Here is a 13138-nt window from a genome sequence, read left to right on the forward strand (position 1 = left end):
TTTAGAGTATATGAAGCTTTTCCTCCTAGGATTAATGCCTCTGTTCTATGCTCTTCACTTTACAGCATTGAAACGAGATAATGGACTATCAGAACTAACCCTTAGCATTGTCTCCAACTCAGCATACCTCGGAGGCAGACTCAAATGTAGAATGGTTTTAGTGTCATCGTCATCAACTCTTGATCCCCAAGACTTGCAGCGGCTTCACGATTGACTCAATAACACCTCAACCTGGGTATCTCCTTCTCCCATATACAAGCTGAAAAGCTCCTACTTCGAGACAATTTTAGAGATCTTCATTTTTGCACTGAACAGAATTTCGATCATGCTCCAGTTCTGTGCCGCTGTCTTGGATACATCCACATGGTCAGCACCTAATGCTCTTCCAAGAATCCCTAAACGCTTTCTCATTCTTCACTGCTTAGTTTCGGGGCCTTGATTGTTGCTAGGGTTTTTCTCTGACCAAGACATAACACCCCACAAGCTCTTCTCCATGAAGAAAAGACGAACTGAGAACTGCCAAGAAGGGAAGTTCTTCCTATTGATTTTGACACAGAAGGTTCTAGCTTGTCAACTTTAGACCATGTATCCATTTCTCTCAACATGACAACTGACCAAATTCGACCTTTCAAAACTTTTCCCTAGACCTTAGATCCTGAGAGCTTTAATACCCCTGTTAGATATTTCAAAGAATAATTCAAGCTTTTTCCCTCACCCATGAAATCACAACGAGTTGAAATTCAACTATGGCTCAGCTCAATAAGTTTTGTTGACATTTACAGGTTCTCAAGAACTCATGTAATACTACTATGACACCTATCAGACGGACTGGTAAGCAGACAACCACAGACTCAAGCTCACGACGACGTGAGGAGAACAACATGACTCATCTGTATGGTTCAAGAGAGAGATAACACCATGTAGAGCAGCCTGTAATAAGAGAGTCACTTCACCGTTGAACCACATGTCAATTATGAAACCTCCACGCATAGGTTGGACGGCCACCTAATTTCCATTGTAGATGGTGCCACGTCTGATTGCATAGCCATCCCCCCTCAAACCTTACACAACCATTACAATGATCCCTACGAGCATTACCCGACAGTAGCAAGGTTGGTAGACAAGATGAATGACTGTCTGTGCAGCTCTTACTCGCTTTCACAAGTGTGAGTTTGTGCACATGTCCCCCCATGTGTGTGGGGGGGAAGGGTGCTGAAGAACACAACGGATCATCCTTTCCACAATAAAATTTATAAATATAAATATAAAAGGTGTATGGATAATACTTGTGATTGTGACACAGAGAACCAAATATCTATCCTCAGATGACACTGCATCAGGTCTATCGAACAATTAATTCTAGGTATACTTTTGAACAGCAAAGGTTTCTATCTATAGAAACGAGCCATATATTTTTACAATCAATTTGACATGCCACGTCTCACAAAAGGCACAAAAAACTGGTTTCTGCTAAGAATATCAACTATAGCAATAGAGAACCAAATATCTATCCTCAGATGACACTGCATCAAGTCTATCGAACAATTAATTCCAGGTATACTTTTGAACAGCAAAGGTTTCTATCTATAGAAACGAGCCATATATTTTTACAACCAATTTGACATGCCACGTCTCACAAAAGGCACAAAAAACTGGTTTCTGCTAAGAATATCAACTATAGCAGATATGTACCTTTAAATAAAGTAAAAGTAGAGAAATGTACCTTTTCCATGCAAGAACTGCTTCAAAAGGAGTAATCACTGGAGCCATGTAATCCTTGCTATCCAACATTGCTGTTTGTGCACATGCTACCAGTACGAAGATATCACACTACAGCAAGAAAAAGATGTAAAAACCTTTCCACTACTGACAGGCTATAGCATTAATGCATGGCAGCAGAAAGAATCAGAGAGCCAGACCTCAGGAAAGTTAGCCAACTTTGCCGGACTTGGTTTACCCATGGCCAAAGTATATGACTTCTTGCCTGCTTCTTTGACAAGTCTTTTAATTTTTTGAACGACTTCCTGGTAGCCCTCTGAAAGATTAAAACCAAGAAGGTGACATCATCATAAAAATGCAGGAAGGAATACCTTCAAAAAATTTGCAAGACAGATAGCAAAGGGGCATTATAATCATTTTTAGTCGAAAAGTGAGATGAAGATCCACTGTGCTTCATCTCAAACATGAGCAGAAGTCATACCGACCCCGAGTGTGCCAATCACAATACCGATTATGTTTGCATCCTTGGCTCGCTCTACAAGATAATACCTGTATAAAGAATGAATTCTCCAGGTATAACAATAACAAATAAAAAAATGTCTGTGTCGTGTTAAGACACACATCAGATTTTGAGAGATTTTTTTGGAAATATTTATGCTCCCTACCGTCGCCTCAAAATCTTGCTTTTGTTGGCCACATCAGTAAGCAACGATTTCATATCAGGATCATAGCGTACCACCTGGGAAAAAAGTATAGTCCATGCCTTAACCCAAAGATCCTTCCAAATGAGCCAACCCACACCGTTATTCAATGTCTTCATACAAACACATCACTTCAACCTGTGTAATATCTTCATCATTACCTGAGCTTCAAACAAAAAACCCCCAAGTTCTCACATCAAAGTGTACACATGGAAATTCTAGGCTTATGATTGGGATCACCAATAAAGTAAAAAACCTGGGAAAAATCTTTTGGCGAGCTTTTTAATGTGAGCTTTTTTACCATTTCCTTTGTTTTTGCGAGCTTTTTTTAGAAATCCATAAATGTTTTTGTTATAAGAAAGCTGGGGAGGTTAGAAAGAGGGGGAGAGGATATAGGATATGTTCATTTTCATAGCATGTGGAAGGGGTGGAAGAGTGTATACTATGCACAAGGGGGGGGCAGATATGAGTGGCAGTAGGAGGCAAAAAATTATGGAAGATATGTCCATATTCAAAGTAGAAGGGAGGAATGTAAAGGGGAAGGGAGAGCATATGTAATTTGATAGATTTGACCTCATATTTGGATTCCTCGTCGAATTCCGGTCATTTTGAGTACCAACATGACCATATTCCGATAAAAATTGGAAAAATGGTGTTTTTGTTATGAATTCATTTTGGCCTGTTTTGGGCCTATTTTGAGTCTGCGCTAGCGCAGACTCAAAATAGGCCCAAAACAGGCCAAAATGACAATAACACCATTTTTCCAATTTTTATTGGAATATGGTCATGTTGGTACTCAAAATGACCGGAGAACATAAGTTTCACATTCCTCATCCTCTCTCTCCTCCTTGCACTCCTCTTTGCATACCTTATAAGTTCCCCCTCTAACTATAATAATGAATATATGTTCCAACTCCCCTCCCCTCCCTTCTCCATGCCACTTTACCCATGCGACCATCCCTCCCCTTTTCCTTTATCTCCCCTCCCCCCCCTCTCTCCTCTTAACTGCAACCATAACCCAAACTTTTCACCCACCCCACTCCATGAAACCCCCCCTCCCCCTCTCTCTCTCTCAGGTGAATGAAAAGCTCACAATATTCATGAAAATTGAAAAAAAGCTCATGATAGAAAGCTCACCAAAAAATCACACCCGATATTTATGTGCAAGAAAGATCCAATTTTGATGTATAAGAAACAGTGGCCACGGCCATCCAAAGCACTTGAGTTGGACTGAACTACACAAAGCTACAACAAACCCAGCAAGCATAAACATCTTGCTTGAGATCAAAAAGTGTTGACTTCCCAAAAAGACCTCTCGAGCCACCCCTTTATAGTCAAGGGTGTCACTAGGCACATCTGATGAATCCTAGGTGCCTGAACTACGTGATCCATAGAGTTCGCTCCACTAGGAAACTACTGCACTTGTGTGTTGATTTAGCACTCTTCTCGAGACAAGCCAATATCCACACCCCAGCAGAAACAAACATGAGGTTTCCTCCCAGCTCGAGGAAGCTCAAAGAGAAGGTACTACTAAATCGCAAAGCCAAAAGAACATAACCACAGAAACTTGGGAGCAGCTAGCCATCCATGAATGTGGCCAGCTCCACCTATAAGGCATTCAACATCATTTAAAGATTACTACTTGAAGAGCAAAATGAAAAAGTAAAGCACTTGCCCAAAAAGGAGGTGCCAACTACAACAGGATGGATAGGGTGGCGAGAAAACACAACCACAAAGCCATACGGATGGCCTACAAATCAAAGCGGGGCATGCCTCTCTCCCATGCCTTGCATTCAAGAACTTCTATAATTGCCCCCAACGATGGAGCTTTGTGGGTGCGGCAGTGGAGCTTTGTAATACAGCTGCTTCTCAACTTGTAACTGCAAAAGTGAGCTACAGTTGCAATATGAGACTATGACTACAGCAACTTGGCAGTATATCTGGGGACCACACACAGGCCTGAGTTGCAGAGTCGAGGCATTAAGAGCAGGCATTAGGATGGCCATTCACCAAATACGAGGCCACACTATTCAAGTTTTTACCACAATGTTCTCCGGAATTGCCAAAATTTTCAATCATGAGCATAATGGCACATTCATGGGGCTTGAATGGTACTCATCCCCACAACTTCCAGAGTTTACTCCACCACCAACACATTGGAGACTGAAGGTTGGCCTACGGAATTTCATGCTTCATGCTGACTCAATGGGAAATTGAGACCTCACAGAGTCCCGCTGTAAGAGAGGAAAAACAAAGAGATCATTCCACAGCATGCATTGGCACGTTTGTAATCGAGAAGAATTGGTTTACTGTGGATCAAAAGGAGGTGAAATGAGGAATAGCATGGAGCAGTGTGGCCTCTAGAGTTCCACTCATTTTGACTTGAGAAAAGTGACTAATAATTCTGCCATGTTTCCCACAGCCAAGCACCACCTCTATGACTATTTTCGCATATCACCTCCACAGTTTGTATTTTCTATTTCGAGTTCTTATGTTGGATAAGGGCTTGAGAGAAGTGACTATAGCTCATAAAAGTTTAGCAATCTACAATGGGACTCTCTAGAGAAGTAAGGACACCTGTGCATACAAGTTCCCTAAGTACAAGAGCTGCAAAGAGTTTACCGAATTCGAATTTCCGTAGTAGGTAGCACTTCAAAGTTTTTCATAGGAGATAATAGAGTGATCCACTCAGCTAATTTCTTCTCTTTTACCCTCCTCCGCTTTGTTGGAAACCACAGTCACTTGTCTGGCCTCCCTCCCCCTCTCTCACATCTCCCCTCCATGGTCCACTGCAGCCAAAATTTTGGGTCTTCAATCTCCATGAAAACCTTGGCAAACTTCTTGTCAAGGTCCTCTATGCTTGCAACGATAAAGGGCTCGTAGATGGAATTTTGCTGCCACTCTTGAAGATAGTGCTAATAGAGTTATCGCCAGTTCCATCCCATAAGTTTGGTAGCTTGGGTGAACTGAAAGATGCAATCCTGAAAATCTTCATATGACTTGATTGTCCTTCTCTTTCACAATGTGACAAACAAAACGGTATCAGAGCTCATTGCACGATTCTAGGTATTGCTTGCTAGGCTTCCATGACCTTGGTTAAGTTTTAACTAAGAGCTAGGTGATGTCATATCTACCATGAAGTATGCAAACTCCACAGCCCGCCAAACTCGAGAAATTCCAAGAGATTGCCATTTGAGTTGATAGAATTCTAATGGTACTAGAAGTGGGAGGTCATTAGGGTACTGCAGCAAGGCATAACTGAGATGCCCTCTTTGTTCTCAGGAGGGGAAATTTTTGAAAAAGGAAAAGACAAGGTTTGCTGGAAAACCTGAACCAAAAGGACCAAAGGATGGACACTTGGTTTATCTCTTGCAAGAAAATTCAATAGCAGGTTATCTATGACAGAAGTCAGCACTAACTCTAAGCACCCAGCCACTAGAGGATGTTGCTACATCACGGCAACGTCAAGGCAATCTGATTCATAGCTTTGTGCTCTTAGCCCTTGAGTCACCGTGACATTGTCGAATTATATCAAAGAGTGTTCTAAGGAGGAACCCTTCTATACGTAATAATCACTTGACAATTGCACAAGCTTCATCATCCGCTGCTTTCCATTTGTAGCTGCTCCCACCACTCACAATAGCATTGAAGAATGCCCACTAGTCCTAGGATAGCTGACAACAATTCCCCTAAGTTGGATATGTATGTCGATATACTACTTGAAGCTACACGGTTCCCTCTTCCTAACAGATCTATGTGGGGGATTGGGCAATGCACAGAGCTGGAGCCACGGCTGTTCTTACCAAGATGATAATGTCAAATCATTCCCCAATAGTGCTTCACTTAGAGCAGCATCGTCTTGGACTCCCTCAGATGGGGGTGTGGATCCCCGATGCCTTGTTATAGGAGGAGGGGGTACAGCAGACCATAGCAGAGATTCTGCAAGGGCAGCAGCAGCTCTCTAGAGGAGCATCGAGGAGTTACAGCCACATGCACGGAGAGGTAACATTGCCTTTATGAGAGAGAGAGAGAGAGCACTAAGACAAGACCTGGCTTCCATAGAGACTAGGAAGCAAGAACCAATCTCTCGGTGGGTTGCAGATAGTATGAGAGTGTGCACCTTGACCTTCAGGCCACAAAGATCTACAGAGCCGAGTTCTCTCTTATCACTCCTCTAGGGCACACTGGGTCCAGCAGGGTAATAGGATGTCCAGGCACATCTTTCAGGTCACTCGCCCACGATCAACAAGGACCTAGCTTCAGTGGCTACAGTGGCTACGCAACGAGAGTGGCCATCATCCATGACACTCAAACAGGTTTTGTTCAGGAGCCCAACATCCTAAGCAACATCTTTTTTTTTAAAGAAGCAGTAGCTTCGGCAACAAAGGAGTCTCAGCCTATCGCAGTCCTCATGGATTTCAAGAAGGCTTATGACAGGATGCAGTGGCCATTTTTGGAAGGCACCATGAGGAGTATGGGCTTCTTGGAGCGCTAAATTTGGGTCTTGTGGCCCTAAATACGGGGACTGCCAGTCAGATACCCGTCGGAGCCACACAGAGGAGGCCTTCTCTCTTTCCTGCTTAGGGCAGCAAGGCTGCTCTCTAGCTCCATTTCTTTCCTCTTTGTGGTAGAGGCTCTAAGATACTTGCTGTAGTCCCATATGGCTGGCCACACTAGGATGGGCTTACCGATTCATCAAGAGGACGAGCATCTAGACTCGAAGTTTGCACACGATACAACCCTTTTTGTGGAAAAGCACCGCAAAGAGCCTAGAGGGAGTTTGTATGGGCTATCCATAGGTGCCACTCATTCCTTGGTATGTGTCTTGTAGGCCTAGTTACACCCAATTAGGTCAGTTGGTACAATTAGTACATGTACCACTTAGGACAGTTTGGACACTTAGTCCAGTTAGGGCAATTTGCCCTAGGGTTTTGTTATATTGGCTCTCTCTTGAGCCTCCACTCAGTTTTGCAGCAATTCATTACAACAGCTCGTTTTTGTCTTCTCTCCTTCATTTCTTGAGCTTCCATTGCTTGCCCTAGCCTACAGTGGTATCAGAGCATGTCGGGGATCCATTCCCTCAGCCATTGGCAGCTTGTTCAAGCTGTTTGGCAGACCCTAGAGCTCTCATTCCTGCTGGTTGCTTCATTCTCAAGGCATTTGCAGCAGGCTGAAGTAGTTTGGGGCTGTTTCGAGCAATTCTATCGCTAGAAAACGTGTTTTTGGGGCTCCTCCAGCCACGCCTCAAGAGTGTGCATTTGCTGCTGTTTTGGTCATTTCCTCAGCATTTTCGATTGATTCCAGCCTGCTACAGCTGTGTACGGCTCATTTATTGCTGTCATCTCCACACCTATGAGCCGTACAGCTGTACCGACAGCTGAACAGCGCATTTAATTGCATGCTTGAGGTTATACAGAGCTGTCCAGGGTGATTTCGGAGCTGTTTTCAGACCTGCAGCAGCCGATTTGACACACGTGTGAATTCCGGGGCTGCCTCGTGAAGCGTGACTACGTCCTCAAGCTCTACTTCAGCCGATTTTCAGCTTTGGGGCCTGCTGCTGCATTTCTAAGTGCTTACAACCACAAATATTAGGATTTGGAGCTTGCTGCTGCGATCCGGAGGTCTCTCCTTGAGCCCATTCCTTCTCACAGTCTTTATGGTATGCCTTTAAACAAGTCAAAACTCAAAAAAAAATTATGGAAAAGGCTCCTTTGTGTGCTTACACTGCATTTGGGTCTCTATTTTGTTTAAAAAACTATTCCCTGAATGACATTGATTTCGTGAAATCTTGCCACATCTTCAAAAAAGAACTCCAAAGTTGGGACTCGGTTTGGGATCTCGAATGGAAAACAAGACCAGGACTTGATTATGACAGGTTATAGTTGTGGAATACAGACTCGCATGGGAAGGGGGACACGTTTTAATCTTTTCCAAGGAGTTTAGTTGAGTGGGTCATTCTCATCTCCTTCCAATCCCAACACCTTATGAAGATATAGAAGATAGAGCCAGAACTCTTAATCTCAGATGGAAAGTTCCTGAGAACATTCACAAATGGAGAAGCAGGTTCCAGCTAATTTCGGAAAAGAAAATCCTTGGAAAAATATCTACCTTGCTATGGCTCATCCTGCATAAGGCAATGTGGACAAAGTGTAGAAGTGACTGGATTGTAGTTGGAAACGTATGCGTACGGGCGTCTGTACCGTACGGATTCTGTGCGTTCGTCCGTACACATATGATACGGTATTCCGTACATGATCCTTTTTAGCCCCCAAAAAGGGCAAAACAGCGATGCCCCATACATTTTCCGTTTCCGCCTTGTACGCATCTCCATTGGCCCGTGACCCATGGCACCTGTACACCGGTGACTTCCAACTTGCAGCCATCATCCGGATTCCGTAAAGCCAAGCTCCAGTCAGCCGTACAACTATACAACCGTACGAGCAACCAGCCAGCCTTGAAGCCTTCAAGACACTTCAAAGTTCAGCAGCCAACCCGAGAGCTGACCACTGAAGTCTGACGGTGTGACCTCAGGAGTCAAGATTCAAGATCGATCGAAATTTGAACGAGGACCGAGGTCACTCCCTCTTATCTCTCCCATGTCTGTTGAAAGCTGAAACATGTATCTTGAGTCTTGAAATTTTCTTCTCAGTCTAGACTCTAAATTTCAGATTTTTATATCTCTCTCTCTCTCTCTCGCAAATGGGAAGAAAGAAAGGAGAAGAATGGGAATTTGTAGAGACACTGAAGCCTTTGGGAAAGGGCCAATTCACTTGTAAATGCAAGTACTACCCTCACAAATGGGATGGAGGACCTACCCGCATACGAGCACACTTTCTTAGGATGACAAGCCTTGGGGTTGACCCTTGCTCCTCTGAAACTGGCCTCTAATCACTCAAAGGGCAGTGGAACTAAACCTTTAATCACTTCAGCACTTATTTACAGCTCACAAAGCATATATCACAACCATTAACCATTGCATGATCACCATTTGGCATTTACCTATTTAAATGTTCACAAACAAAACCACTGAAAAAGGGATGGAGGCTAGAATGCCCCTGCTTAACAAACATAGACAAGTGCACCCGATTGGCCCCAAACACCGTGGTGCCCCTTTCGGTATTTCTTTATATTTCACAGTGAAATGATTACAAGTTGCATCTGGGAGACCTTCCTTGCAACTGAGCACGCAGCCCCAATTCACTAAGCCTTCGCAAAGCTTTCAAGCATATAACACCATCACATAAGTGCACTAACCCATAGGCTCAATCCAAAGGCATTCTCTTTTCCGAGTGCAATTCCATTGGCTGTCCAAATGCAATCACACTGCACCCCAGCTGCACTCTCTTTGAGTGGTTTCCAGATGGCATTCACAAAGCTTTTCAAAGCTCCAAAATAAAATCAGCAAAGTACCCAACCAAAGAATAACTCATGTAGCACTGCCTGGGCACCTGTGAGCCAAGAAAGAGGCGGCACACGAGGCCAACCAATAGCTTATGGCAAAAAGAAATTGCAGCAGCAAAATCACAACTCACCAAGTCCTAGAAACTCGAACCAAGTCCTCAATCACCAAGAGGACGTAGTAGCCAATGCCTAATTGCATTCTCAGCCAAAGAGGGGTGCAAAGGCATGAAGAAAGAGCATTTACAAGAGTCGACCGGCCAAAATTCCACTGAAAAATGTGAAAAGAAGCACTTCTGTCGCGAAGAAGTGGGAGTTCTTGGGCTCAAAAGAAGCATGCTTCAGAGAGGAATGCATTGAGAAGGTTTTGGAGAAGTTTCATTGCCGGAAAGTCCTCCAAAACTGAGAAAAACCAGTCAACCAGTGCGTGGGACCACTCAAAATTCAATAGAAAGCTGTAGCTTTGCAAGAGGAGAGGCCCAGGAGGCGGTAGAAGCAAAAAGGTCCAGAAAAAGCCACTTTTGCAAATTCGACCAGCAAAAGAAGTGCTCAGCTCTGCCCGTTCTACCAAACGCACGGAGGGAAAAGCATAAGTCGAGGAATCCAAACGGGTGTCGAGGAATCCAAACGGGTGAGGAGTTATGAAGAAAAACGGAATTCAGCTGAAGGAGGCTGAAAAACCAGTCCGAAATCTCAACAAAGGGAGAAGATGAGAGAGAAAACCACACATGTGAAGTTTAGAAGGCCCAAGAAGGTCCACGAATGGCAAAGAAGCATGTAGAAGACACTAGAGCCACCTGGAACTCTAGGGGGCCCACTGAAGGTACATGGCCCTCTAGGGGGCCCATTAAAAATGCCACATCATCATTTCCCAACAACCACTCTTTTAATTCCTTGGGATGCCTTTGGGCCTAGGGATTAATTACGCTTATGTGCTAGGCACCATGCCGCGTTTAATTACACATTATTAAGCCCACGCTTGGACTTTTAAAACCAAAGTTGTCACGGTCTTGTAGTACATTAAAGTACTTAGAATTTCACGCCCCCGTGACATACCCCTCTCTTGAAACAGCAAACCACAGTTTGCTGCCCCAAAACACAGAAGCGAGCATGAAATATAGCATAAAAGAGTATACAAGAAAGCCACAGCTATAATATACAGAGACAGTGAAAATATGGCTAGGAGAGGCATGCATCCATCCATATACACTGCTCAAAATCTATGTGATCCTCGGCGATCAATAGTCAAGATGCATCAATATCATGAAGTCTCACAGCAGAAATACTGTCAGCTCAATATCTCGGATGAAACATACACTGTCATCAAGCGACCTCATGAAATCACGATGAGCCCGTCTGTACTGAGGGAGTGGAGGTGCTAACCCCCTCTCGAACACCAGGTAATGCTCCAGACGCTCGCTCTGCTAAACTACCTATAGGAGCCCGGACCGCAGTCGGCTCTAAATGAAAAGCATCAAGGTAAAGCTGAAATATCCCAGATGAATGTGCCAGTTCACCTTCCTCCATCCATTTCGCATCAAGTGATGGGTAATTTTGAAATTTCACCAAGTAGTGACGGATAGCTTTATCCTTGAGCTTTCTATCTCTGTGTGCCAAAATCTGCTCTGGGACCATAAGTTCATCCTGTTCTTCCACTTCAGGTTGCACCTCATCAGGTAAATCCTTAGGAATATCTCCATGATATTGCTTTAATAAGCTCACATGAAAGGCATTATCTATCTTCCAATGTGGAGGCAACTTCAACCTGTAAGCTACCTCCTTTATCTTTTCAGAAACCTGGAAAGGACCATAGTAACGCATGTTCAGCTTTGTGTACAACCTTTCCTTGCCTTTCTTATTTTTCAGCCTTGCCTTCTGAAAACGCAGCAAAACCCAATCACCTTCTGTGAATACCAATTCCCTGCGGTGCTTATCTGCTGCTCTTTTCTGCTTGTCCTGACTTCTTTGCAAGGAATGTTTGATCTTCTTGTAAGCCTCTTCAAGGCTTTCCACCCATTTTATTGCCAGACATTAATCTTGAGGATGCAGGTATGATGCGAGTTTCAACTAATAGACGAGCTCCGGTCACATCTTACAAGCAGGCCTTGTTAGATCTAGGCAGGATGCATGATCTTATTATTTATAATGGTCTCAATAGATGGCCCTCCTCAAGTGGTTTTACCTGCTTCCCACATGGAGGGGGCTCTAGCGTGGTTGACTACATCATGGAATCCCTTGCCTTTACCTCTCGTATCACTGATTTTATTGTTGCACCCTGTCCTCCCGGGGTTGATCACACATACCTCTTCTTTAGTATCTCTACACCCCATTTCACGGTACCTCCCACACCACAGATTACTCACACCACTTATCATGACATACATTTCGACCGTAGCCTCTCGCCTATATATTCAGCTCGCCTTTACATACTTCTCACATATATTGATTTTATACCCTTACTAGAGGACCGTGCTACTCTGTACACCCGCTCACTGCACAAGACTGCCCTTCAGGCTTTCCCCCACACTACTCGCTCCACTCGTCCCCCACCACTTGGGATCATCCCTTGTAATAGTTGGTACGATGATGAGTGCAAGGCTTTACGCCGTCAACTTAGATTCAAAACCAAAAACCATCTCCCATACGAGCCAGAGACGCTACTTGAGTATCGTCGATTGGTACGTAGGAAGAACCTGGATTTCGTCTGTCAAAACAAGGAAGAGTTAATGAATATTCTGTTTAGTAACAACTCTAAGGACTTTTGGCAGAGATTTCTAGAGGGGCGGTCACCTTCACCACTCACTGACACTTGAGTCTGGGATAATTATGCACGTACACTATGATATCCCAAATCAGCCAGCTCCTAATCTCTCACACATACCTCGCCCCACATCTTGCACACTTTTCACTAGGGGGGGTGTGAAGGATGTTGCGATGAAATTCCATAATGGTCAAGCGAAAGATCATGAGGGCCTATGCACTGAATTCATTGCATATGGGATTAATCTCCTAGCCCTGATCTTAGCAAAGCTCTTTAATGAAGCGGTTTGTTTGGGGTTTCCACGCACCTGGACTGTCAACACTATCTCACCCATCCACAAGGCAGGGGATCCCATGAGCCCGGAGAACTACAAGACCATTATGATCGGATATGTCATGTCGAAGATTTATGCATTAGTACTTGATTCTGGGGTCAGCTGATTCGCAAAGTGCAAGGGACTTAGAGCAGTCGGACAGGCTAGATTCCGACATGATCATGGGACCATGGATCACATTCTCACACTCAGGCGTATCATCGAGGAGGCGAGGACACGGAAAAA

At 44.1% G+C, this 13138-nt stretch overlaps 2 protein-coding genes across 7 annotated transcripts in view; both read right to left on the minus strand.

Moving 5' to 3' along the window:
• The window catches only part of LOC147902895 (diphthamide synthesis DPH2 family protein), a 120331-nt gene that overhangs the window by 39053 nt on the left and 68140 nt on the right, over positions 1-13138 (minus strand). For all 6 annotated transcript variants that reach the window (XM_087373262.1, XM_087373266.1, XM_087373261.1 and 3 more), the window contains 4 exons: positions 2385-2458; positions 2201-2268; positions 1920-2035; positions 1724-1830 (listed from right to left, as the gene is read on the minus strand). In XM_087373262.1, coding sequence (XP_087229388.1) covers positions 1724-1830; positions 1920-2035; positions 2201-2268; positions 2385-2458 — 365 coding nt within the window. The remainder of the gene's footprint in view (positions 1-1723; positions 1831-1919; positions 2036-2200; positions 2269-2384; positions 2459-13138) is intronic.
• On the minus strand, positions 7948-12764 carry LOC147902896 (uncharacterized). Its single transcript, XM_087373176.1, has 4 exons — positions 12700-12764; positions 12445-12522; positions 11202-11823; positions 7948-8085 (listed from the first exon to the last, which is right to left on the minus strand). The coding sequence occupies exons 1-4, from the start codon at positions 12762-12764 to the stop codon at positions 7948-7950; spliced, it is 903 nt and encodes a 300-aa protein (XP_087229302.1).

The sequence above is a fragment of the Dipteris shenzhenensis genome, chromosome 4 (genome assembly GCF_047967505.1).
Source record: "Dipteris shenzhenensis isolate YYH24624 ecotype China chromosome 4, Dip_SZ_1.0, whole genome shotgun sequence".
Taxonomy (NCBI): Eukaryota; Viridiplantae; Streptophyta; class Polypodiopsida; order Gleicheniales; family Dipteridaceae; genus Dipteris; species Dipteris shenzhenensis.